Source organism: Ambystoma mexicanum, chromosome 1q (assembly GCF_040938575.1).
Source record: "Ambystoma mexicanum isolate Mex_15411 chromosome 1q, UKY_AmexF1_1, whole genome shotgun sequence".
NCBI classification, from domain to species: Eukaryota; Metazoa; Chordata; class Amphibia; order Caudata; family Ambystomatidae; genus Ambystoma; species Ambystoma mexicanum.
The window spans coordinates 924,122,151-924,150,094 of NC_090922.1; the positions used below are offsets into that span (position 1 = coordinate 924,122,151).

General features: G+C 43.7%; 1 protein-coding gene across 4 annotated transcripts in view; it reads right to left on the bottom strand.

Moving 5' to 3' along the window:
* The window catches only part of LOC138538879 (glyoxal reductase-like), a 1,290,729-nt gene that overhangs the window by 700,026 nt on the left and 562,759 nt on the right, over positions 1-27,944 (bottom strand). For all 4 annotated transcript variants that reach the window (XM_069641561.1, XM_069641562.1, XM_069641563.1 and 1 more), the window contains exon 3: positions 7,133-7,234. In XM_069641561.1, the coding sequence (XP_069497662.1) occupies positions 7,133-7,234 (102 nt within the window). The remainder of the gene's footprint in view (positions 1-7,132; positions 7,235-27,944) is intronic.

A 27,944-nucleotide genomic window follows, 5' to 3' on the forward strand; every position in this document is an offset into this window, starting at 1 on the left:
AAAAATAAATGTTAGAAAGATTAGCTAATAGTTTCACTGGTTTGTTGCTGGATTTATAGAAGCTGTGTTTCAAACGCAGGGGTGTGTGTTCACCTTTCTGGGTTCTTAACAAGTGTAGATGATTTTCTGCGATAGCTAGTTGCATGTGTATCATACTTGATGGGCGGTTTTGGTATGTATTTTCTTTTTCCTTAATCTCTTCTACAAGCTGTTCTTCTATGTGCCCTCTTGTTCGTTTTAGAACAGCCGTGCTACCAATTATGCATCCCCTCCCCACCGCTTTTAGGGTGTACCTATGGTTATCTATGTATGTATTTTCAGGTTTATTGAGAGATAAGTAGTCTGTCTGTTTGAGATCTTCTAGACATACCATGTCTCTTAAGATTTCTGGTGGTAGGCACCAGGTTTGAGATCTTCGCTTGTTTAGAAGATTCTGAAAGGAGGCCAAGCACATACTGTGGTCCATCAGAGACACGCTATACAGCTTCTGCATAAGGCCCGAGGATGCAAATATGTAGTCTTACTTGGAGACCGATTTATGGACATGAGAGTAGTGAAAGTACACCTTGTCCCTTGGGTGCCGCAAACACAATCAATCTATAAGGTTAAGTTCTGTGAATGACTGTTTTAATCTATGTGTGGCTGTACAAATGGTGGAGTATTTGTTTTGAGCTGATCGACGTGTTGAGCCATCCATGACTAGAATCATGTTGGCTAGGATAAATATCTCACCGTCGCACATTAATCTCAAAATCTTGAGAAAATTAAGCATGACCGGTTTCTGGGCTGCGTTGGGCACATACAAAAAAGGCTATTGTCAGCCTCCTGCCCTGTAGGTCTCCTCGGACTATCACATATCTGTCTTGACCAGGTCACTACTACAGCTTAATGTTTGAAAGGCTACGTCTGAAAATAGTAAGCCTAATTGCACTTTCTTACTTGCTGCTGTGGCGTGAAGTTGCAAAGGGTAGTCCCTATAGCGTAGCCTATATTGGTCCTCCCTTAATAAGTTAATTTCCTAATATTTAAAGACAAAGTCACTCCAACTCACTTCAAGATGTTGTTCCCTCTTACAAACAAATACAAGTCTCAAATTGCGCTAAGTTGGATGGTTGAAAAAAAAAAAAGAAATCAACACAGGTTAGAATTTGAAGTGATCAGTTTAATTCACTGATTATTTCAGAGTGTCTCCAGTATTTTGTTTTTTAGATGTTCAATTGGTATTGATTTTGATTAATCATTCACTGGTTATTACAAAGTATCCATCAATTGTGTCAAACATAAAACCTCAAACTTCAGTTGATTTCACTGAAGTTTCCCAATTAGTCCATTATTTCCAAATACTTGAACTTCATGCCAGAGGCTTGTATCAAATTATGAACCTCGACACGTGCTTCCCAACCTGTCATTTAAGGTGGTTCTTCAGGAGGTACAATATTTGATCTTTTTTTGGGAAGATGATGAGGTGATTATGCATTAATTTCTATTGACTGTGTAGGTCAATTAGAGAAGTGAAAGGTTTCAAAATGAAGATCATGTTCTAGGGAATGCCTGCAAAACCAAGACAGAACAATGTTGTGGGGACTTGTAAATACTTATATATCTAATGTTTCTCAAGAAAAATATATACTCACTAGTTTTCATATGAAGGCCAGGACCACGGGTAAATCAATATGTTCACAAATTCAATTTCCTGTGTCAAAAGACAAGTTATTATAATATTAGGTGGTCCAGGAAGTTCCGTATTTAGTTTAAGCCAAAAGATGTTTTATATACTATGGGACCTGGTGAGAAATCTTCATCTTGTGCTTACCTTGGAAGCAAGATGCTGTTTTCCGTGTGGAACGCAATGGTATGATTGGCATATTTTTCGCAGCAATCGAGCCTTATTTATGCAACGCAATGACGCCATCGCGTAAACGTGCATGATGACGCAATGATGTCATTCGCATACAAGCGGTTGCCATTTTGGATAGGGAACCGGATCCTTATTCAAATTATATATTTTTTTTTTATGATTCAAGTTGTACCAATAATTTAAAAAAGTAAATAATTATGTGCCCCAGAAGTTTGTTTTGTCTTTAGTTTTTAATGCAAGCATAGTCAGGTAAATGCACAATATTCCGCAGTAATGCAACAATTAAAACACTGATGGGTTGCCTGAGGGAAAGCTGAACATCTTAAAGTATATGGCCTATATACATCAACATATTTGAGACAAAGAAAAATGTCATTTTTTTTTGCAAAGGGAGTCAAAGTGTTCCTTAAGGGTAAATCAGTATAAAAAATTGTAATAGTTCAAAGAAAGTGGTAGAGTTCCTGGTCCGAGTTCAGACCAGAGTGACACGATTACATAACACATATCCATTGTGCTTCTTCTTTCCCTAGCATATGTTCTAGATTGCCGTCTCTTGCTGGAGCAATTAGCTTTGTGATACCAAAAAACATGAGTAAATCAAGCTGTTGTATATGATTCTGGTCTAGAAAATGCATTGCTAATGGTGATCTTGTGTCCTTGTTGTTAATTGCTATGATGTGCTAGCCAATTCTGATTTTTAATTTCCGGATGGTACTTTCTATGCATAACTTACTGTCGCAGCTGATGAACCTCTTTATATCAACCTTATTACCGTTGGGTAATGTAATATTCTTTTTTCTGTGATCAGAATATTTGCAAAGCTGACAGTTGCCACCCTTATAATTCCCTCGTGCTGGTGGTTTTAGCCACATGGATGCTGGTGTTTCTGGTTGATGTTGATAATGAAATGGACTAAGTTGGTTCTTAAGGCTACGAGTTTTGCGGAAGGTGATAGTCGGATGGTTTTCCAAAATTGAGTTTAGATCGTTGTCTACTTGTAAAATGTTCCTCTTTTTGGATAGGATTTTCTTGATCACCCCGTTATTAGTACTGTATGTGGTTATAAATCTTGTTCTCTGTGTTTTGCCAGATTCCAGATCAGTTTTTTTTATCTTGCAAGAATTGTGCTCTAGTTCTGGTAAATTATTTTGAAAGCTTTTCTGAATTAAGGTCTGGCTATATCCTCGTGCTTTAAAGTTTTACATGGTATTGGATACATGTTTATGGAATTCCTGTTCAGTTGTGCAGTTGCGTTTGACTCTGAGCATCTCTCCAAAAGGAATATTGTTGATTACATGGGTAGGATGATTACTGGTCACGTGTAAAGTACTATTTGCTGCAGTCGGTTTGATATATAGAGTGGTGTGTATCCTGCTTTCATATATATAGATGTTGATGTCCAGAAAGTTGACTGATACTTGACTGTATTGAGTAGATAGTTTGAGATTATAGGAATTGTTGTTAAGGTATTCAAAGTACTGGTGAAGTTGTATTGTGCTACCTTTCCAAATCATAGTAATGTCATCAATGTACCGCGCCCAAAATATGACATTGTCTGTGAAAGTGGGATGCTGCCATGCATGCTCAAGTTCATAGTGCCCGATGTAAAAGTTAGCATACAATGGGGCGAACTTGGCACCCATGGCGGTCCCTTGGATCTGCTTGTATAATTGTTTGTTGAAAATAATAATATTGTTGCTCAGAGTAAAATGCAGCATTTCGAGGATCATGTTATTTTGATCTTGATATGAGATGGATCTCGTTTTCAAAAAGTAGTCAGTTGTTTGTAAGCCTTTGGTATACAGGATACTAGTATAGAGTGCCGAAACATCCATAGTAACGAGCCAAAAGTCAGATTCCCAGAAAATTGTGTCCAATTGTTGAATGATATGCTTGGTATCTCTGATATAGGAAGACAATGATATTGTGAGTGGTTGGAGCTGATTATCAATATACTCAGAAATATGCTCTGTAAAATAACCTATACTGTTGATGATAGGACGACAGGCTGGTATGTCTGTGAAAGGTTTATGAATTTTAGGTAGAAAATATATTGAGATAATTGGAAATGGTGTGATCATGTAAGAATATTCTTTATCTCTTAATAAGTCTGTGTCTCGACAATGTTGGCTCATGATCTGCTAATTTTTCTGTAGTTGTGGAAGTGGGTTTGTTGAAAGTTTTGCGTAACATTCGATGTCCTCTAGGTGTTGCATAGCCATTTTCATGTAGTCCTCTGTTCTTAGTAGCACTATGTTACCTCCTTTGTCTGAGGCTTTGACCACTATGTTGGGATTATTTTGCAGTTCCTTTAGTGCTAATTTTTGTTTGAGAGACACATTATATGATATTTTAGATTTTGTACCGTGTAGGTAAATGCATCTGAGATCCTGTTGCGTAACTTTAATCTATCACATTATCCGATGCCAGTGTTGGTAGAAATTGAGATTTGGGTTTTAGTGAAGTTGTTTCAGACAAGCCCATTGTGATTTCCTGTTCCAAAGCAAAAGATTCTGAAGTAAATTGTTCTTTTGGGGTCAAGAATATTAAGTAGATCTACTGTCTGCTCGACTAGTTGTACCGATAAGTCAGATGGTACTGGTTGATAAGTAGGATGTTTTGGCACTTCCAAAAGTGAAAAGTATTTTTTTTGTTTTAATTTTCTGCAAAAGTGGTATAAGTCCACAATGGTGGTGAAATAGTCATAAGAATTAGTAGGATAAAAATGCAAACCTTTGTTCAATCGGTAGAAAGATCTGTATAGGTAAGGTTTACAACTAAGTTTTGCGAGGAGCCAATGGATTCTGTGATCTTGTTTGTACTCCTTCTTGCGTGTTACTTGCATTTGTTTTTGGATCCACTGCCCCTTTTGCTCCTTTTGTTCCTTGATTTGTTGTCGAAGTATTTCCTTTGTATGCGTGGGGCATAAGGCCCAAGGATGCAAATATGTAGTCTTACTTGGAGAAATTAAGCATGACCGGTTCCAGGGCTGTGTTGGGCACATAGAAAAAAAGACTATTGTCAGCCTCCTGCCCTGTAGGTCCCCTCGGACTATCACATATCTGTCTTGACCAGGTCACTACTACAGCTTAATGTTTGAAAGGCTACGTCTTAATGAAATAGTAAGCCTAATTGCACTTTCTTACTTGCTGCTGTGGCGTGAAGTTGCAAAGGGTAGTCCCTATAGCGTAGTCTATATTTGTCCACCCTTAATAAGTTAGTTTCCTACTATTTGAAGACAAAGTCACTACAATTCACTTGAAGATGTTGTTCCCTCTTTTTAAGCGTGCTGAGGCCTTGTACGCAAAGTGAGCCGAGTTTATCAGTCATATTCTCTTATCAAGCCTTTTTTCCCTGATGGGCTATCTTTGTTGTTGATGGATGCATTTTGAGGATGTAGCCATGAGTATTGTCACCTGATTTGTATCAGTATTTTCCCTATTCACTAACTGATACTGTCCGATGTCCCAAGAACATTGTGGTTTGTATTTCACAAATTCCCAACTTGTCTTGCATATAAGGCATGCAATTGACCCTTTGGTAGACTTCCAGCCCGTACCCCGTCCTAAACATCCAACATCTTCCTTCGTATTCGAACTGGCCATAGTAACAAATAACTGTATAATACAGTATCTTAGGGAGAAGCAGGCAGGCCTGATATCTCACTGTGGTTTGTGTTTAAGTCATTTGTTGTTTCATTGTCCAAGGAGAATTTCACCATGCTTTACCATCTGGATGCCCCAGGTTATGTCTCAAGGGCTAGCTTTCTTACTAGTTCAGCTTATTACCTGGGATCATTACGATCTGCCCAGGTCTATACGACCAGCAGTTTGTTCCTTGTCCTCACCAAGTGGTTTTACTAGCCTTTTTAGTATTCTTGGTTTGCCAGGATTCTTGCTTTTGTTCTCTCTGGGGATTTCCCTTCAATCTGTGTTCCCTTGTTTGTTCCAGCATTTGTGATGGGAGGCCCAGCAGTGTTAAGCCCACTTTTGTGGTGAAACTCGTACCTTCTACTCTGTACTGTAGTCAAAAGGGGTATATAAACATATATCTAATGTCTCTTTCAGGAGTTCTTCAGTTACCACTTTCATCTGCCTTCTTTTCGCCAGTGTAGTTTGGTTGACATCCTGGACGATCTGTATTTTTTTCCTTGCTGCACCTAGTATAGACTCATTGATTTAAATGTTTTGTAGTTTATCGCTATATCCGGGGGAGCAGGGACTCCTGACAGCAATCCACCCAATAACGCTGCTGCCTTTAGCAGAAGCTAGTGAGCTTTTGCAAACATCATACAGTGATACAGGGCTCTAGGTCTACCAGTGTCCCGAGTTCCCTGAGCCCCTGTGCTCGTCTCAGTCCCAGCATCCATGGATAGACGGCACCGATCGGGTCCGTCGGATCCCTCGAAGGGCTGCGCACATCCAATGTTAGTCCCGTTGTGGGGAGAGGTGCTGCAGTATGCTTAGGTCTTTTACGTTTGCGCTGCTGGCTTCACTTGGGTGGCCTTTTGTGGTGTGGTGGGGCTCTCCCAAGTCCTCCATTACTTCTCCATCCACATCAGAGTTTATGCCAAGCTCATAGGGCGGTGGCTATCTCCCCAATCCGGCATGGTCTGGTGTCAGGATTCAAAGCGGGTTAGAGGCATATTCACTCGCTCCGCCCCATCCCCCAGTGGTTTTTCGTGTCCACAAAGCCATTGATCTGTTTATGCGATGAGCAATACAACATTTCCTCTTCCATTGATCCTGCAAACAGGTTGCAGCTGCAAATCGTATACCCAGCTTTTGAAGAAGAGAACATGTTACACCTGTGTGTCAATTGAATGCTAGGACTACTGCTCATGGCAAGTTTGGTTGTTAATCTGGTTTATCCTTTTGTCGAACTTTTAGGTGCTCCCATCTACAAAACCTTCAACAAGAATCCTATCACACACATCCTTAACAGAGTACCACATCCATGTGCCAAGAAACTATTCATCAGGGCTGGGATGATGGGAGCCACTGTTTGATGTAGTCTTCTCATAGCTGGGCCCAAAAGCTATGAAACGTTTCATTCTTTCCTTCAAGTTGTCTCACTTTGGTAACCCGAACAAGGGATTGGCTGCTGAGGTGATAAATCGCTTAAACAAAACCAAATATTTCAATACAAGTGCAGAAGAATTACACGTAGCGTTGCACAGTAATCATCGTAACATTGATTAAATATTCCGAAAGACTCGCAGAGAACTTTAATATTTTAAAATATGATCTGCTTCACACAGAAACTGCACAGTACCTTTTTTATAAAGCTCCTCCAAAGCTCTCCAGGTTTCAGCTCTTGCCTCACGGCTGCTTTTTCCTGGAATCTGTGCATTTGGCCAGTGCATCAAATAAAGATCTGAAACAGAAATATAAAAAATGTCAAATCAAAAAAAAAAATGTTAAATAGATTTTAAAAAGACAGATGTAAACTGGAGCGGTATGTGCGCAAGGAAAAGCCTCATGTGGTGGCGTTGAAGGAAACACATATTACAACCCAAGCCCCTCATAGAATCAGAATCTGGGCATACTCTAAGCTGCTACAGGCCAATCAGTCCGTTAAAAGAGGGAGGGTGGTCATTGCGGTGCGGGATGGTGTGGATTTGGTGGTTAAGGACTCGCAGCAAGACTCCCAGGGCAGGTACCTGGCAGTGATATTGGAGGGCAGAGGGGAGTTCTATACACTTGCAACAATCTATGTACCCAACACCGGTCAGCAGCCTACCAGTTAACGTGCGTATCTTGCCCTTTTACGCATGTAAATATGGCAAATACGGATCATTTAATTTTGTACTGCGTACCGTGTGCGCTTTGATTTATTCATTAAAAAAACATACTTTCCACCACTAGATGGCAATGTTGCATTTCTTTTGTCAGCAGCATAGCCTTCTTATGCATGATGGTGAATTTCCAACTGAAAGACCAAATCTGTGACAGCTAAGCGAGCAACACAATAAAGCACGAACCCTTTTAAAATGTGTTCATACCCATAACGTATGTGTTGGATAAGTTTTACTCTCTTGCAGAGGAGAAAACTAATTTTTACTCTCTTGAAATTGCATTTACACTCTAATTTGAAAAATCATGCGTAAAATACTCCCACCTCAAAATCTTATCTGGAGCACTGCCGGTCAGGACCCATTCTTGATAAAACTCCTCACTAAATTGAGTAATTTTGCTGCTGGCCGTATCATATTAACAGGGGATTTTAATATGGCATTGGAGCCCCATAGAGATAGGAGTAGGGTGCTCTGGGGAGCGCAGGGTGGGCCCTCGGGGGACCTAAAAGCGAAAATGAAAGATTTAGCGCTGGTGGATGCATGGAGAGAAATTCAGGGAGACACGCCCAGACTCACATTCTACTCCCATGCACATAAAACACATTCACGCATTGATTATGTCTGGGTCTCTGGTTCCCTTTTAGGGAAGGTAATGGACATCTCGCTAGGTCCCATCTCTCTTTCAGATCACGCCCCAGTTCTCCTGGTAATCACTAGACCAAAGGGGCCCCCGGGATTGTGGAAATGGATGTATCCTACCACTCTTTTTAAAGATCCTATTCTGGCGAGGCAAGTTGAACAAGAGCTTGAAGACTTCGTCAATTTCAATAGCTGGGAGGACACCTCGCCGCAGTTATGATGGGATGCCCTTAAAGCCACGATTAAGGGGAAAATCATACCGATTAAAGCGAGAGGGCAAAGGGAGATGCGTCTGGAGGAGCGAATAGCCAGCCGGCTTAAGGAAGCAATGGTACAGACGGCTGCGAAGCAAACAAGGGCTATTGAAAGAGGTTCGCACTCTCAGAGCCCAGCTGAACCTGATCCAATCTAGACAAGCAGAAAGGAACCTGCTGCACCTGCGGCAAAAATACTATGTTAAGGCAAACGGAACGGATCGCCTTCTGGCCAGAATGCTCCGCAGAGAAGAAAGGGATAGAACGATCCTGAAAATTAGGGAGGACGGGGCCCAGACGCACACCTCTAATAGCTAGATAGAGTGGGAGTTCTGCAAATTTTGCCCCAATCTATATACCTCATGCAACCCGGATCCCAGATCACAGGAGAGCTACTTAAAAAGGGTCAACCTCTTAGCTATAACGGATGAAGACAGGGCAAGGTTGGAAAGGGAAATAACTGCAGACGAGGTCAGAAGGGTGGTGTCTACCCTAGCAATCAATAAAGCTGCGGGTCCAGATGGGTTTGTATCTGAATTTTATAGGATACATAGGGAATTTCCTCACTAGATTGTTTAACCACATAGGAAAGACAGGGGTTCTGCCAAGGTCAATGGAGGAAGCAAAGGTGGTTCTTATACATAAGAAAGGCAAGGATCCGATGCAGTGTAGGGTGTACCGCCCGATCGCTTTAGTTAATGTTGACGCCAAGCTATACACTAAGGTATTGGCATCCAGATTGGACCCCATAATGCCTGCAATTGTCCAGACAGACCAAACAGGTTTCATAAGGGGTCGGCAGACGGCCGATAACGTAAGGAGGATAGTTCACCTGAAAAGCACACAGGAAGGGAGTTCCAGCCTTCCTCCTGGCAATAGATGCCGAAAAGGCGTTTGATCGGGTGGAGTGGACCTTCCTCTTCGCCACGTTGCATAGGATGGGGTTTGGGCCTAAAGGTATAGATCGGGTAAAGGCCAATTATCAAAATCCGACCCTTAGACTTGCAATTAATGGGAGTGTATCCGGTCTGGTACTCGTGGTACCAAACAAGGCTGCCCTCTATCTCCAGTGCTGTACGCTCTCCACTTGGAGCCTTTGTTAGCAGCAATCAGGGAGGCAGAAAATATAAAGGGTAGAACGTTTGGGGGGCATGAACACAATGTAGCCGCCTTTGCGGATGATTTGCCCCTTACGGTGATAGACCCAAAGGTATCTCTCCCAGTGCTATGCGATGAACTTAAGCGATTTGGACAAGTGGTGGGGCTCAAGATGAATCCAAGCAAATCAGAAATACTCAGCCAGGGGTTAACACCATCCTCGGAGAGATTCATCAGGAACACCTACTCCTTCAGTTGGGCCACTAAACACATTAAGTATTTAGGAGTGCATTTTACTAGGACAGTGGGAGATCTTTTTAGGGCAAATTATGTTCCCCTGCTACAGAAAGTTAAGTCAAAATTGGTTGACTGGAGTCCTCTGGGCATTTCCTGGCTGGGACGCATTAATGTACTAAAGATGGTGGTTCTACCTCAGCTTTTATACCATTTTACGGCCCTCCCTATCATACTCCCACATAGCTTTTTCAGGGCATTACGCAAGATCACTAGCAGGTTTATATGGAACCGGAAGAAACCGAGGTTGGCAGCATCTCTCATGAGGACCCCTAGTCACCGGGGGGGAATGAGCGTCCCGGACTTTAGGGCATACTATCTAGCAGCCCAAATTAGAGTTATTAGAGACTGGCAGAAGGATGATCGTGACAAACCTTGGAGATCTATGGACAGAGCGGTGGTGGGGGGACAACTGGAGGGAATGCTTTGGAAGCCAAGGGAGATAGAATCCCTCCAATGTACGCAAGCGAAATTACATCGACTGTGGGGGAAGCGTGGGACTTGGCAGTGAAGGGATCCCATATCACTACATTCCCCTCCCCATATACCCCTCTATTTGAAAATCCACAATTTACCCCGGGATGTAAGAACATTGGTTTCGATGCATGGTATCAGGGGGGCTGTCGGATGCTACGGGACATGTATCAGGGCGGTACAGTTAAAGATTTTGAGAGGTGCAAGCAGGACTTTGGGCTAGATGAGCGACACAGATTATGGGTATATTCAATTGCGACATTGGCTGTCCCACTCAGAGATGCGTCAAGCAGGCACAAGATTGCTATCGCCCTTCGAGAAATATTTTGATATGGGGGATAGGGGCTTAACGGCCTCCATTTATAAACATATAAAGGAAGGGGAAGATCCCCCGCCGAGGAAATACATGAATACGTGGCAGTTAGATATGGGGGCAGATATCGAGGATCCAGAATGGCAACACTTGTGGGCTCAAATACCAAAATTAACAAGGTCCCTCCAGATCCGGGAGATCTGGCTAAAGTTGATGGTCCAATGGCATCTAACCTCAGTTAGACTAAATAAGATCTACGCGCTGTCATCCCGAGGTTGCTGGAGAGCATGTGGGGGAATTGGCACATGGGCTCACATATGGTGGGAATGTCCAAAATTAGATACATTCTGGGCTCATATCCGGCAGGCTGTGGTTCACACTCTGGGGAATGTGGAGGGTAAGAATCGAGGCCTAGACATAATAGGCTTGGGCGGACTTTTGGAAGATATTCCCACCAAGTCCTGTCGTAAGGTCTATGTTATAATAATGATGGCGGCAGCCCTGGTGCTGGCGCGTCGATGGAAGTCTAAAGAACCCCCACAAGATGACGAATGGGTGACCAAAATGTGCTTGTTGCTAGCTATGGAGTGGCTCACTTATTCAATACAAGGGAACCATAAGAACTTTAGGTCGGATTGGGCCGATTTGATAATCTATCTAAAGGAGGGGGCACGCAGAGCATGGTGCCCGAAGTCGATGACCCTGCTTGGAATTGTAGAGCCTCAGGAAGAGTCAGAGTTGTAAGTGGAGCGTCTCGAGAGCGTTTGGGAAACGTGAACAAGTTGTGGGGATTCTCCTAGTTCGGGGGGGGTGAGGTTGGGGCGGGGCGGGAGGGGGAGTTTTTCCTTTTTTATTTACGTTGGAATGTTTTTCGGTTGTTGTGAACATAAGAAATGCAAATAAAAATTAAGTTGAAAAAAAAAGACAGATGTATATAAAAGGAGGGAAAAAAATCAGACTGCAGCCCTTGGAGGATGTTAGTAGCTGTGGGACGGCAAAAGGCTCCAATGTACAAGAGCACACCTTTTGCTATCTATACCATTGCCTCGGGTGACAGGAGGATATGCTTATTCAGGATAAACACAGAAGTACACTACATGGCTATTTTACAGTTTCCTACAATACAAAGCTGCAATTAACATTCAAGAAAATGCAACAGCCTAGAACATTAGAATAGAAAGCTTGGATGAAAGTCAAAAAAGTCAAAGAGCCACCAGGTCGGCCATCTTAGAATGGCACCTTTGAAATGCCTAAACAGCTGAGGAAAATCAATAGGAAAATTTGACATAGAGGAAGGCCCAAAAGGTATCGCAGAAGGAAACAGAATGGAAACTGAATCTAACTGCTTAAAGGCCCAGCGGTGGAAAGGAAGGCACAGCTGACTGCATAAAAAAACAAGGAAACAGATGAATGATTATTTTGACCAGTCAATATATGCTGAAGCAAAAAAAAGGGGACTACAGAGTGATGCAGCTAGTAATACTTTAAGAATGGTGCAAAGGAAAAAGAATTAGTAATGATAAGATGTAGTAGAAGTACAAATCTGGTAATGAATGTAGAGATGGGTACAAACAAATCCCTTTTGCATGCATTTTAAGCTAGATCCCTAAAAACCTGTTTGTAAAACCCATTGGAAAAGACCAGCACTTGTCTAATTATTAATGTAAATTAACAATCACCTTATAACCCAAATCATTCTAAACTTAAAAAGAATAGTTATAATCAATCGATTCATAAACATACTTCTTGTTTAACCTAATTCAACAATCCCAAAACAATTTTAATGTAGTTCCTAAACGATCCATAGTAAAGGCCCTCATCCTCTCTCACCTGGACGGCAGATAGGCCTTGCGCACCAATCGTAGCCACCTCCAGCCTTGCACCAATGGCAAGCATCTACCAAGTCGCACTCCACTTCATCAAAGGCCTTTGACATCACCCCCACACTCTTTGAACTACACTGATTGCCCCTACAAGCATGTAACACTTTCAAGACCAGCTGCACCATTACATAGCTTGCACCTTACACACTCCTTAGCTCGCTGACAAAGCCACCACCTTTGCCGATCAACCCTCCACAGGAAACCTGGCCAGAAAAATGGCAAAAAGAAAAAACACAGGCTCGGGCTATCCTCATCACTGTCAGGCTGGAACCACATACACGTCAACATTAGACTCCCATCCACCCTCATGCAATCGAGAAAGGAGTTTACGACCTTCCACTTTACTGTTCCAGTTGCTTAACTGTAAAGTAACTAAGCCCTGCTGTAACTTTTCGCTCTAATGTATAATTGTATTAAACTTTTAAGCACAACGCTCTGCTGCATCTCAAAGCTAGATCTGTGCTCAATAAATACCCAAAACAAAACAAATAAAATAAAAAGTGAAAAGTGATCTAACTTGACATAGATCAGGTTCACCTTTTACATCTACATTCAATACATATGACCCACATTTGAAGCACCGGAGTACTACACCTTTTTAGATAGGATAGTATGGAAACTAGACATACTGGGAATGTCAACATAGTTTGACTAGATATGAATTTAAACAATCTAGTGGTACCTATGACAAATTACGGGATTAAGTCACTTCTCCCCAGGGGGAGCCTTTCCCTGCGAGGCTGGCTATGCCATACCCTCCCTAGGGTTAGAGGCTAGCGGAAACACACCAGGAGAGACTCCCCCCCCCCCTTGGGGACAAGGATTCCTGTTCCAAAGAGGAACTCCCAAAAGTCACTTATCTATAATTCATTAACAGCACCTACCCGACGAAAGCATGAAGAGCAAGCTGATGTTTGTTATTGTCATGTAGAAACCTTAAGAACAGACTTTAAAGTGCATCTTGTTATTTTTCTGTTTTAGAAAGGTGATTTTTTTTCTCAGCTGAAAAAAGAAAAAAAGGAAAAAAACACGTAGATCTCTAACAACACAGCCCAATAAAAGTGAGTCTGTTGGTTATCCTTCCTCCCCTTTCCTTTCCCTTTCCTTCCTCTTTCCTTCCCCCTCCTTTCCTCTTTTTAGCGGTATTGAAAAGAAAAACAAACAAGGGAACATTGACATGCCTGAGAGTGTATCTCTCAAGTATTTCAAAAGGGACAGGACACGAATAACAAGAATCTGCATGACCTGCTTAGAGTAAATTATTTGAAAGATGTCGATAATGTTGATCATAACCTAGCAATAGGTAATAAATATAAAAGCAAGTGTGCCCGAAACCAACCCTCCTCTTTTTCCACCCCCCTTTTCCTTTCCTGACTTCAGCATGATAAATGCCGTTAACCACGGACACTTGGAATCAGTGCTAAAAATGTGCAGTGAAATAACCAAAATAAATGTGTCATGTATATTGGAAGCCTGTATGCTCCTTTCTTTATTTCCTTACTACAGCACGACATTGTTAATATCGGTTAAATTCAAAATTAGTGTCAAAAATAAGTGATCAAATAATTGAAATAAATTTATTTTGCATTATAGAAGAAGAGTTTCTCTTCCAAAAAGCTGACTGTACTGAACGGAACGGACAATTGGACGAACTAGTAATATCCTTCAGGCACCAATATAGATGGTCTCCACATTGAAAGAAATTCTAAGCCCTGATTTACAGGGTTCGAGGTAGTCTTTCTCACGTTCATACCCGTCGCTTGTTTGTTTTGTTTTTTTAAAAACTGTGTTTGGGGTAAGTGTATAAACCTTGTTTTTTGATGTGTAGATACACTGTCAAAATACTAAAAGTTGTAATTTTTTTAATTAGTTTGAGTGTCTTTTTTAAGTGTTAGTAGACCTGCCACGAATTACTGCCAAATGTAATTTATTTTTCATGTTATTTGTAGTGCAATCAATGCTGGTCATCAAAGTGGTATACAAGATTAAATATCTGATTGAAATGAAATATTTTGTCCTGAGGAAGGCCCTTGAAATCATCCAGAAAAGGACACTAGAGCTAGTGTCTCATATATGTTGAGGCCGAAACATGTTGACTATCTGTAAAACTGTGACTAGTATAAGTATTTTTTTGTAAATTAATTTTTCAAGATATTCGATATCTACCCCAATGTAGTTCACTGTTGTTGCTCTTATTCACGTGTATGTTTGAAACAGCAATTTTTAGCAATTGTCAGCCTATATCGCAGATATTATGCAGTATAGGATACAGCAATTTTAGGTATCATGGATAACCAATAAAATGTTCTTTTTCTAAATATATGTGTGTGTTTTTCGTGGCCGGTGGTTGTTTATATATGTTAATCTACATTAAGTAAATTTGTGTTGATTTTCACAATACAAATGTTTTTCTAAAAAGCTTCACCAATCGATGTGGTATTAGCGGAGAGAGGGCTAATCAATTCTCCAATTTTTCTATGTGAAACCTTAAGTAACCATGAACAGAAATACTTGACTAATATGAGATGAAGAAGACCATGCGAGTAATACAGAGTACTCGGTTTATAGTGAAAATGTCGACTGCAAAAATGTTAAAAAAAAGAATGCAGAAAAAAAAAATTCAAATGTGTTTTTTAAAAAAAAACATTTTAATGTTGGGGTTCTCCCCCAAGCCCCCATTTAATTTTACTACCTCAACCCAAAAAAACATACAAATAAAAAAAAACACATTTAACATTATTTTTTTCCACATTTTTCGATATTATAACTGGATACCAGAGTACTCATCAAACACAGAAGAACAACTTTGACGCTCTGCTGGGGAAGTCCCCGGGCTGTGTCATAAATCAAAGGGGAGGAGACCTGAGGATGTGTGAAGCCCGGGAGTCTCAAGTCAGCTGTTTGAGAAAAGCTGAAGGAGACAGGGACATACAGTTTACAGGCCCGGAGGGAAGCTACCGTGTGAATCCTACCCGGGGGATACCCAAACCTAGAGAAATTGACGGATGGACATCTTAGACAGGCAACTAATTGCACAGTGGTGGCATGACGAGAGTTGGACTGGAAAGTCCAATAATAACGCCAATACCACTTACCTGATCACAGCATGAAGTGGGTACAACGAAGAAGAGAAGGAAGCCAAAACACGAGATTCCAACCTGACAAACCAGGGAGAGGATCCTGTCCTGAACACAGGCCCTGTGACACTAACCCTGACAGCTATACGTAACAGGGAAGGCGGGAGACTCGGGAGGGATACCGAGAACAACAAAGGGAAGAATCATACTCGTCGCAGTGGAGACAGATTGTTAAAGTTACTGGAGAAGAGGAAAAATCTTTATGAGAGCAATCATACTTGTCCAACTAAAGTTGAAATAACAGAGAAAGTTAAGAATCACTACTGGAACACAGCTACTCGTACGAGCAAGCTTAAAGGTGTGGAGAAGAGTAAGAATCATTACTGGAACACTCTTAATTGTCCCAGTAACTACCAAGTGGTGGAGGAAAGCGAGAATCACTATGGGAACAGTTATACTTGGCACAGCCACGGAAAAGAGTGGACATTGAGTAGAGAAAACATTGTAAGTTTAAGGAACAAGAAAAGAGAGAAGAACTCTATCAAAAGGGAGAAACAAAGTGTAAAGAGAGAAATTGAAGAACCCTACATCTGAACTATAAAACTACCATTGAATATGTTACTGAAGTGGCCTTACTGAAAAGCAGACTCCAGAAGAAGGGAGTAATCCTCTGTGCCTAAATTAGTTTGATAGTGGCAGGAATAAGTTAGATAAGTTTGGACAGAGGACAGATCTTCCTTTTGGACTCACTGACGACTGGCGAGCACCCCATTTAGTTTGCGTTAGGTAGGGGAACCTTGTACCTTAGGTAAAGAGTAGGAGTTTTAACTTTTCTTTTAAAAAAGAATATTCCAAAATGAAAGACCCCAGTCCTTGTCTTCCTTCTAACCTGCTACATACCCCAGTAACCCCAAGGGAACGAGAAGAAATCTAAACACGTGACTTGCATTAGGATGTATACCTAGGCATTCTCTAGGCAAACATTTAATCAATTCCCCAGAAAGGTAAGTACCTGAGAAACTTGGTAAGTGAAAAGGTGAAATAGAGCATAGGTATATAGGTTTAAGTAGCAGGAAGTGAAAGACAAAGAGTTTACCACATCACACCATATGGTGTCCAGTCCACACACCTACAAAATAGGCCTAGTCAAATTCCCTAAGTCTCTCCAGAGACTACCAAGGGCCAACACCCTCTGCACAAACACACAATAGCTTATAAAACTATGAACATAACAGACCTTTTCTTACACTTCACACTGTAAAATAAAAATCCAGTTTTGTGAATGCGTGTTTATCGTCACATTGGATTTAATGTTTAGCAGTAGAATTTGAATTTGGAGAAGGCATTCATGGAACATGACAGATTATCATTCAAGAAACAGGACATCAACAGAAACAGTGGGGGCGTGGATAAGAGGCCATAGGATAAGCTGGGTTTGATAGAGGCTTCTGGAGATCCTAGATGATCCTTGGTTGCAAGCATGCAGAGACCGGCATTTTGGTGACAGAAATTACACCGCTGCTGTTGGAAGAAGCAAGGATCATGATGTTGGGGTTGGCAGCAGAAAACTGGAGGTGAACGCAGAGATATTGGAGAAGTGATGCAGAGACAGAATGTCAAAAGAGGAGCTAAGCTGGCGACCGCATGAGAACAAAGGGAGAGGACGTCAAGCCTAAAAAACATCAAAGAAACTGGGTTGTGCGACATGAAAGTCTGCCCAAGGACATTGCTGGATAAAAGCTGGAGCGGAGACTTTACACTCCCACTGGAGACGTGAGGATTAATGCGGATGCGGGCCCTGTACAGGCAAAGTTGAGGAAGCCCCACCGGGGTCACAAACGCAGAGCCGGAACGGACGCCGAATGCACAGATGCCACGGAGTAGAAGTGCTGCTTGGGCCTGAATACATAGGAAACCTGAATACATAGGAAACCAAGCGTAACGCTTGCCCCCGACACGCGACAAGGTGCGGGAGGCGAACGAACAGTAAAGAACAGTGGACGAGTGAGGCAAAGGCAGAGTGCCCCAGTTAGCAGGCACAGGTTGGGACGGGTCACCGGGAGGCGCGGTGACGGCTAATGCTGACGGAACGGCACTCGGTGGGGGCGCAGGGCGCATTACAATACTTACTTCGGGCATGGGTCGGACGAGCCCGAGCATACAACAACAGTGTCAGAGAGATATGGAATGTAGCGGATGCCTCGAGCTACATGACAGAAGATTGATTCTTCGCTCTCCGGTGCGTGTAGAGAAATAAGAGGAAGAGCGGATACATTGTAATGCGGGAGAGGAGCCGCTCAAGCATTGGAGCCCCGGGCAGCTCTGACCAGGCAGAACACACACCAACTGAGCTCCGGTAAACGAAGTGTGCCACCCCCACCCTGCGGGTGGGCAACTTAATTCGGCTGCACATGAAACAAAATTGGACAAGGCACACAGCCGCGTATGGAAGACACGTTATACTGTGTCTGGGGAAAGCAGCGCACTGCAACAATAGCATACAGAAAATGACGTCGGCAACGTGGAAGCCTGGCAAACTCTGCTAAACTGAGGCTCTGAATGAAGTAAGTGGGAGACAGGAGGACATGGAGCTCAGTGAATAGATGGCAAGAAAGGAGTATTAATGCACAGGACCGTCCAGAGCTTGACCTGCAGACATGAAGCTTGCGCTTCATGTAGAAACTGCCTTAAAAGCCGGAGCAAAGAAAGAACACAAGGAGTGTCGGACTTCCATAATAGCTGCATAGGCCAATTCACCAAGGAAAAGGGAAACACGAGAGAAGTGATAGGAAGCCCTGGTGCTCATGATAAAAACTGCAGTAAAGCACACGAATAAGACTCATACCACAAGTTTGGCAATCCCTAGCAGAGGGAACACTCATGGATCCCACAGGGTTACAATAAACTGGCCCAGGTGAATGATAAGCTGGCAACAAAAGAACAGCCTACTGAACCATCGGAGAACGCTAAGAGCACAGAACAATACACATTGAGACAACACTGGAAGACACAATCCAGCAGTCTGGGTGCTGGTAGGGCATAGACAAAGTGCCAAGAGATCCCTGCTGGTGCACTAGTGGGCTGAACTAACTCTAAACGGTGAGACAACCCTCGGCGGCGGTTTGATGCGGGTGCGAGTATGGCTTCAAAATTGCCAAAATCAAAAGGAAAACAAGCAACGATGGAGGACTTTACTAAGACACCCCAGGCAACGGAAGGGGCCAGGAAGAAAGACAGAAATACGCAACTGGACACTGCGCCAGACAGAACTGACCAACAAATCCTAGACGCAATTGCAGACCTGAAGGCCGCCTGGGAAACAAAGCTGGAAGCAGCCATGGCGGATCTTAAAACATCATTGGACCTCAAAATTGGAGCGGTGCAAGAGGATGTGAACATCTTGCGACAAGATGTTAAAAAAGTGGTGGAATGCACTGGCGAACTAGAAAAGGCGGTAAGCTCCAACACAGGGGTCTGCAAAACGCATGCCTCCGAGATCCACATACTGCAACAGCAAGTGTGCAACCTGGAGAGCAGAGCAGAGGAAGCCAAAGGACGGGCCCACAGAAATAATGTACCATTGTCGGGCTCCCGGAGGGCGAGGAAGGCCCAAACCCCACGGAATATATAGAGACAATTCTGCTGCAGGAGACCTGGGAGGCGAACTCACCCAGGGGTTTGCAGTGGTGTCAGGAATGGAGGTTGGGGCAGAAGTGGGGTGTTGCGCTTTGCACGATAAACATGTTATGGTGAACGGGGGGAGGTAAAACTACACTTCCCAGCAGCCTGAGCGCAAATCTGTAGTCCTACTGCACGCGCATTGACAGCTGCCTGCAATCAGAGACAGCTTATTAGCCAGTAACGGTTTCACGCAGGTGCAGCTTATTTTGTGAGATGCAGCTTGCTACGGTCGGTGGGAGAAGCAGAGCCTGGTTTGTCTCATGCACAGGTACGCTGACAAGCTGAGGATTGAGCGGATTTACGAGCAGAAGGCACAAAACTCTCTACATCCTCCATTTAGCAGCACATTCTTCGTCCGGGTAGTCCCGTGGGGCTCCCGGACTAAAGATAAGTACGGGAAGGGCTGGAGATAAGGTCTCATGTGCTCCTGTTTGTATTCTTACGGAAAACCGCTTTGTGTGCAGTTGCTAGGGGAAAAGTCTATGTGATTTCTTTTGTATACAGGTTTCTGTTGGGGACTTTTGGCAAAGCTCTATGAACTAAGAAGGCTATTTACAAGGTTTAAGGGGGCATTTTGCACGAGGATGACTTGAAATCTCGTATCTGGAAGCCCTGTGTTAGGAAGAGCCTAATCTAGTGCAGTTAACTAGATTTCACCACAGTACATGTTTTTTGTGTTTTGTTTATGTCTTGCTTATGCTTGCCTCACAGGCCATGTATATGTTTATTCATGGTGGGAAACATCCCATTTTGTTTGTTTCATGCTGCTTATGCTAATATGTGATTCATGTGTCCTTGATACCACAGTATCAAGTGGTTCCAACTACGAAAGGGCAGGAGTTAGGTGCATGTAGGGTTCTGTCCTTATCAGGCATGTATGTGTATGCTAGGTGTTGAGTTCCATAGTCCTGGAGTTTTTGGGTATACATGATAGGTGCAGGTAGTGTACGTTTTACCCTGTGCTTCCCCGGTCCCATCCTACTTAGGTACTTTCCTTACCCTCTTTCCGGTGTTCCTACTCCCCCACCCCATCCACAGCCTCTCCCTAATCCCTCTCCCGCCCCATTGGCTGCCACGTGGTGTCCTGTATAACTGTAATCAGGTACCTGTGCCAACCACGGTGGGAGGTGGTTCGGGAGGGAGTGTCGAACTCTCTTCCCTTGCTAAGTGTGATTGTGACAAGTGGAGAGAGCGCACAGGGCCCTCACCAGAAGACCAGCGCCAGGCGCCCCACCGAGACCGATAACTGCCAAGATTCTGAATTATCGAGACAGGGAGAAGATCCTGGAATTCTTCCGCAAAGGAGGCACAATACGCAGGGCGGCAGCATCCATCACAGCATGCCCAGACTATACGCTCCAGGTACAGAGGAAACGGCTGAACTTCGGAACTCTGAAGAAGAGGCTCTGAGATGCGGGTTATAGGTACATGCTGATGTACCCAGCAAGGATGAAAGTGCTCCACAAGAACAGGGCCCTATTCTTTGCAACACCGGAGGAAGTGACAGAGTGGCTGGATGGCCAGTGCTGTCCGGACGAGACAGACCAGCAGAAGGCGAATGGACTAGAGAAGTGAAGCAGTGTCGCCGAGCCGAGGTGCTGTATGATCTGAGACATTGGGACTAGATTATAAATCAGAACACAGAGAGACTTAACAGTGCATACTAGGCCCAACATAAGATTAGCATGCGCAACATATTGAGCACAATGCAGGAGCAAAATTAACCCGCTTTCACACCCCAATAGTTTAGATTAGACAGGCTACTGGTAGAGTGGTAGCCACCCTGCTGAGTTCCTTTTACCGGCTAGTCGAGACAGGACTAAATGTGGGATCGCCTGAGATCCATGGATGGAGCTGGGCAACAGTTGGGGACGGGTAGGGAGGGGGAGAGTTGGGGGATAGTTTGAAGTTGGGGAACGAGCCTACATATACGAGCGATGGCCTTCAAATACGACCAGGAGACTTGCAAAGAGAGGAGTGAGATGAGATGGGATTATGGCGGACCTTAGAGTAATTACTTGGAATGTTAGAGGGCTCAATAGCTACTTAAAAAGGAATAAAGTTATGATGTACGTGCGCAGACAGAAAATTGATATAGCCCTATTACACAAGAGACTCACCTCACAAAAGAAAAATTAGAGGTGATCCGAAGGAAGTGGAAGGGGACTGTTGTCGGCGCAACATATTCTGCTTGCTCTAGAGGAGTGATCACCTGGGTAGCACCGCATGTCCCATTCCAGTTATTACAGTCCACAGTGGAAGCAGATGGGAGGATGGTTGCAATGAGAGGATTGGTGGAAAACAAAGTATGCATCATGAATACATATGCCCCAAATCAGGACACGGTGGCATACTTTAAAACCCTGTATGACAAAATGAGCATGTATGTGGGGGGGGCAGTGATTTGGGGGGGGTGTCTTTAACTGTACACTAAACCCGAAAGTAGATAGATCAGATAACAAAATAGACAGACCCACCCCGGCTGCTAGGGCGTTGCAGACAGCTGACGGATTTCAGGTTCGAGGACACATGGAGGCTGTGCCACCCGCAGGACAGACAGTATTCACATTACTCGGCTCCACAAAAGTTACACACTAGACTAGATTATATGTTTGCCACACAGGAGTTAATGGCAGAAATAGTACAGACTGAATACAAAGCTAGGGTCCTATCACACCACTCGCCACTGGTCCTAATATGGCAATACCGACCCCCTAGAGAAAGGATACCAATGTGGTGCCTCAGAGCTGAGGCATTAAAAGATCCAATGTTCAGGGAGGACTTAAGAGAAGAAATAATAAATTACTTGGAGACCAATACTGGCAGTGTTGAGTCAGCTGGCACGCTGTGGGAAGCCTTCAAAGTGGTGGTGAGGGGAGTAGCCATAGCTAAATCCAAAGGACTACAAGGTGGGATATTAACAGAATTACAGGAAACGGAAAAAGAGCTAGAAATAGTGCTGAGCAGAGAGGGTAACACCAAGGAGGACACTGAAACCATACTACGGTTGCAACAGAAGTGTGCAGGACATTGGGAGAGACTATAATCTAAACTATAAAAAGTATGCGGAAAGGCAACATGCGGGAAGAAATAAACCAGGGAGGGTGCTGGCATGGTTATATAAAAGCAAGACCCCTAGACCTACAATCAGAGCAGTAACGAAAGATGATGGAAGTATAGTGAACACCCAAGAGGGCGTGAATCGTGAATTTCTAGAGTACTATCAACAACTATATGGGGATGGAGGGGGAAGCAACTGCTGAGAATCAAGGGAAACACTTGAGGATATAGGCATGCCACGAAACAGCGCAGAGGGGCGAGAAGATCTGGATGCCCCGATAACTTTGGAGGAACTTGAAGAGGTGGTAAAGCAGCTACCCACTTGCAAGACCCCGGAGGCTGATGAACTCCCTAGTGAATTTTATACAAATGTATAGAAACAAGGTGCTTCACCCATTATTGGCAATGCTAAATGAGGCATATGAGACAGGAAGGTTGCCAGAGTCCCTGAGAGAGGCGATTATCATACCGCTCCCTAAACCCAATACGCCAGGCAAGGATTGCAGATCTTTTAGACCGCTGTCAATGCTTAACCAAGATAGCAAAATGCTCACGGCAGTTTTGGCAAACAGAATGAGACGGATCATTATTAAACTAATACACCCCGATCAGACTGGATATGTTCCAAACAGGAATATATCCAATGACCATAGACGGCTTCACCGAAGTTATAGAATACACGAAAGGGGACGCGGGTGAAATGGCAATTGTATCATTGGACGCAATAAAAGCCTTCGATTCATTTAAATGTCCTTGGCTGATTGCAGCCCTATCCAGTTATGGGATAAGGCCTGGTTACCATAAATGGGTCAAACTGCTATATAGCATACCGTTGGCCAGGGTTAAAACAGGAGCAATAATATCGAAGAGGTGGCAACTTAGTAGAGGTACCAGACAGGGATGCCCATGGTCCCCAATGCTGTATATCTTAGCACTGGAGCCCCTGGCGATATACCTAAGGCAACAGTATGACATAATAGGAATTAACATAAAAGGGGAACCGCACTTAGTCTCCTTGTACGCTGACGATATGCTGTTGTACTTGTGATACCCAGAGAAAACCTCCAATATGTTTTGGAAGTGATGGAGTGATTTGCGTCGCTATCTGGAATAGCAGTTAACCCCAAAAAATCATGTATATTTCCACTGGGTAGGTATGTGGGGATCCCGCAGGATCAATTACCAGTCCCATAAATACCATGGCAGGTCACCACGTTCAGATATCTCAGGATAGACATTTACCACACGGGGGAGGCAGAGCACCGACATAATACTGAGAAAGCAGTCAGGAGTATCGAAAATAGTATGAAATTCTGGGTAAAGCTCCCCTGGGCGATGATGGGAAGAGGGGCGATGTTGAAGATGGTATTGCCGCTGAGATTGTTGCATTATTTTGGGAACATACCATATCTAATACCAAGGCGATTCCTTACTAGGATACATAGCAGATGTAGGGAATTCCTCTGGCACGGGACGAGGAACAGAATAGCCCTCTGGAAGTAACAACATTTCAGAGGATAAGGGGGGAATAAAACTGCCAAACTATGATATCTAATGTTTAGCGAGCCAACTACAATATGTGGCAAAGTGCCTATCAGAAGATCCAACCTCAGAATCTAGGTTGTTTAGACAGGAGTGTGGTCCATACTTCCTGAAAGAAATGGGATGGAATATATGGCATAGGGCATGTCAGATAATGGAGAACCCATCCCCGTGCTCACCGCAGGTGCCACTGGTCGCATTGACGGGAAATGAAGGCCAATTAAGGAAGATGATCAGAAAGTACTGGGAATCGGTAGGGATAGCAACAGTGGCAGACATGTGGCAAGGGGGTAGGATGAAAGAATTTGGGACGCTGGTGGAGGAAACGGGGTTGAATACAGGACAATATATCACATATCATAGGATGGCTCAGCAAATCCAAGAGACATGGTCCGAAATAGTATTAGAGGAGCAACCGGACTCCGCCATAGAAATGATATATGACATGGCAGAGGGAGGGCACGAGATATCCACGATATATGAACTGGTGATGTCCAAAGTGGGGAAGGAAGTGGTACAACTGAGACAGGACTGGGAGGAAGAAGTGGGTGCCCCTATGAGTGATGGGATGTGGGAGCGGGCCCAAGGGTACCATAAGAAAGTGTCAAGGAATGTGAGGCTACAGCAAATACAACTGTACATAACCCACAGGGCCTATATGACACCTCTGAGGATAGCCAAATTCAAAAACGCAGAACTACAAGCATGCCCAAAATGCAGCAAGGAAAATGCCGGGATGACGCATATGTTCTGGGCATGCCCAGAAATCGAGACATTTTGGCGAGAAGTAGCCCACAAACTAGAAGAAAAAGGGATTAAGATAATCATTGACATGGGCATGTCTGGCAGGGGGGGTTTCCCAGATCACATAAACTTAAACATGTAAGTAAACTAAAATATTTGGCATATATACTTGCAAAGCGTCAAATTGCTATGGGATGGAAAGCAAGCTATAGGCCTAGGATAGAAATATGGTGGAAAGACCTTCAGAAATGGGCAGAAGCTGAAACTGCAGTATGGCAGGAAACTAGTAACACTGGAGGGGAGGAAGAAGCAGAAACCCTGGCAACATGGAAACATTTAATAGCCACACTGTTTGGGCCCACTCAGAATTGGTGAGCGACCAGGACCCAGAAGAAAACACAGTAGAGGGAACCTCGATGCAAGATGAAGAAGCAGATCGTGTAGGCTTTGGAAGGGGGTAGGGGATGGGAGACGCAGCAGATATCGTTTGAGTTGCACAAAATTTGTAATATTGTAATCTGTACTGCAAGTTTGGTTGTTGGTTGTTTGAAATAAAATCAATAAAGACATTTAAAAAAATAAATCAACAGAAACAGTAAATAACTGACTGAGGTGTGTGTCTCTCAGGACCACAACATTTTGCTCGCAACATTTGCCGTCTTTCCCGGTTTGCCTTGGACAGTGTGACAAGTCGAGAGCATTCACCCCTTCTCCACAGAGCGGAGCCACCCACTGTGAGGGTAAGAAGGTGAGCCTGCTCTGCAAAACCCTTCCTAGAAGTCTGGGCAAGTAGGACCTCACTGGGAGTGACTCCCTTTTAGGGCACAATGACTCTCATTCCCATGAGGAACTCCTTATATTAGAAACAATATCTGCTTATACAGGATTACCTTCTATACCAAGTCAAACAACTTCTTTCCTATTGACTTCAGGTAATGCTGATCAACTACAAAACCTGAAGCCAAACGGAATGCCCATTTGCATTCTCACCTATCTGTAATTGAGGCAAATCGATTGAGAGAGAGAGTCAAACACAGGGGAATCCCTGCAACGCTGTTATGCTTTGGAGTGGGGGGGCACTGTAGAACCCACAGTTGTTAACGAAGGAGAGAACACCAGCTGAGTACCCCTGGAAGATGTGTTGCAAGCAAGTGCGAATCCGCTGCCCGAACGGAGTCCAGGAGACCGTCCATCGTGGTTGTGTAACCACAGGAGATCCATTGTGGTGGGCCTGGGGTCCAATGAATAACGCCAAAACCAACAGGAGCGGGAGAAGTGAAATCTCCCGCCGGACGAGTGACGCTAGGCAGCCCGAGTTGACTAGATGCTCAGAGTGACTCCGCGGTGGAGTCAGGAAGACAGCAGCAGAACAAGAGCGATGCCTGACCTCAGGAGTCTAAACCCCAGGAATGAAGGTAATGGGGTAGATTGAGAGAGTGGGGAGCAACAGAAACTACAGATTCAATATGAAATTTCATAAGAATATATTGGAACACTCTAGGCCAGTGGTCTTCAAACTTTTTTGGCCTGGGCCCACTCAAGCAAAATGTGGGCCGGTAGGGCCCCCCAAAAATAACCAAATGCACAGTAAGTAGAAATGACAATGAACTATCGCGCGCAGTTACGGCACCCAGCTCCCAATACAGTCGCTGGGCTCCCCCACCAGCTCCCATCACAGTCTCTGGACTCTGTCATCCCACTCCGAGCCTAGTACCTGGGCTCTCTCCCACCCCACCACAGACACTGGGCTCTTGCCACACTTCTCCCACCAAAATCCCTGGGCTCTCCCCACCCTGCACCCACCACTATCCTATGGCTCCCCCATCCTGCTCTCACCAGTGTCCCTGGGATCCCCCCTCCCTGTGCCCAGCACAGTCCCAAGGCCAGTGGTGGCTAGTGAATTATTTAAGTGGAGAGGCATACATATTTCCCCAGATATGCCATTGTCACCCAAACCAATCAAGGGAGTTTCGGGGAGGGGGGGGGTTCTCCCCCCCTCCTGGGAATTCTTTTAAATAATAAGTTAAAATGCTGCATTTTAGAGCACACTTTTCTTAAAAAGTGGGTAAAAAGCCAAGCAGTTTGCAATTGGCACTGGGGGGGGCTCATTGGGGAGGTATGGTATTTTTTACTGGACATCAGTGACATCTGCTATATTTCTTTATGTTCTAAAAACTGATAATGCACTAAAACGCAGTATGCTAAGAAACAATTCCCAAGATTACTAGAACTTAAAGAGGCTGAATGGAAGGTTTCAGTATGTCACAAGTGCGCGGGGTATGATGACCCTTTTACTCAAATATAACAGTATTAAATATACTTTTAAACAGCCACAGCTATTTAGTAAGGTTTGGAATATCAGGAATCCGATATGGGCTGCTGTATCCAAACACTTCAGGTTGCGTGTGTGCTAAATGTAATACTGCAGGAGTCTGTCGAGTCTCAGCCGCATCTTATTGAGAATTGGTTCACAATTATACCTCTGTTTGTACTTTGCAGTTTGTGTAGCGCTTACACAATGGGTATCCAAGAGCTTCCATCTTCTGTGTGTGGCTGAGATTGAGGCTGAATGCTAAGCTTTCTAAGTCCATGACAATTCACTCTGTTGGAGCAAAGAGATGCATGTGTATGCATATGAAGAACTAAGAGGGCAAGTGACATTTATGCATGACCAGTAACTTGCAACTTTACATTTTCATCTTGCCACTTTTATGCCTTTTAGTTTACCTTGAAGTGGGACATTTTATTCCAAAAGATGTGTCCTCACAACCTTGTACATCTTATCTGAGGAGAGCAAACTCTCTTGCTTACACCTCCTCTTCATTTGGACAAGTACTATCACAACCGTGTACAATTTGGCCATGTTCTATAAATCGCTCTCTGCTCCACCTCTCTGCTTCTGATCGCAATGCTTTGTGTCCTTGCCGCTTCCCAGTGCCAATATACCTGGCTTCCCTTATAATGATTTAGACATTTAGAGTTTGACAATCTGTTTCCAGAATTCCTCTTTTGTACTTTGAGCCAAAATCAATTATGATTCACATTCCATGTCATTTTCTTTTTTTTTTAATGCTTACACTGCTATTCTAGTTTTACTTAGTCTGAAATCTTCTCAAGCAACGTTGGGATACACTGGGATATTCAGGCTTATATATACTTGTTGACATCTGTCAGCTGGCTATAAATGGTGTGTTTCCTAAATCTGGTCTTCTGATTCCAATGAATATCGA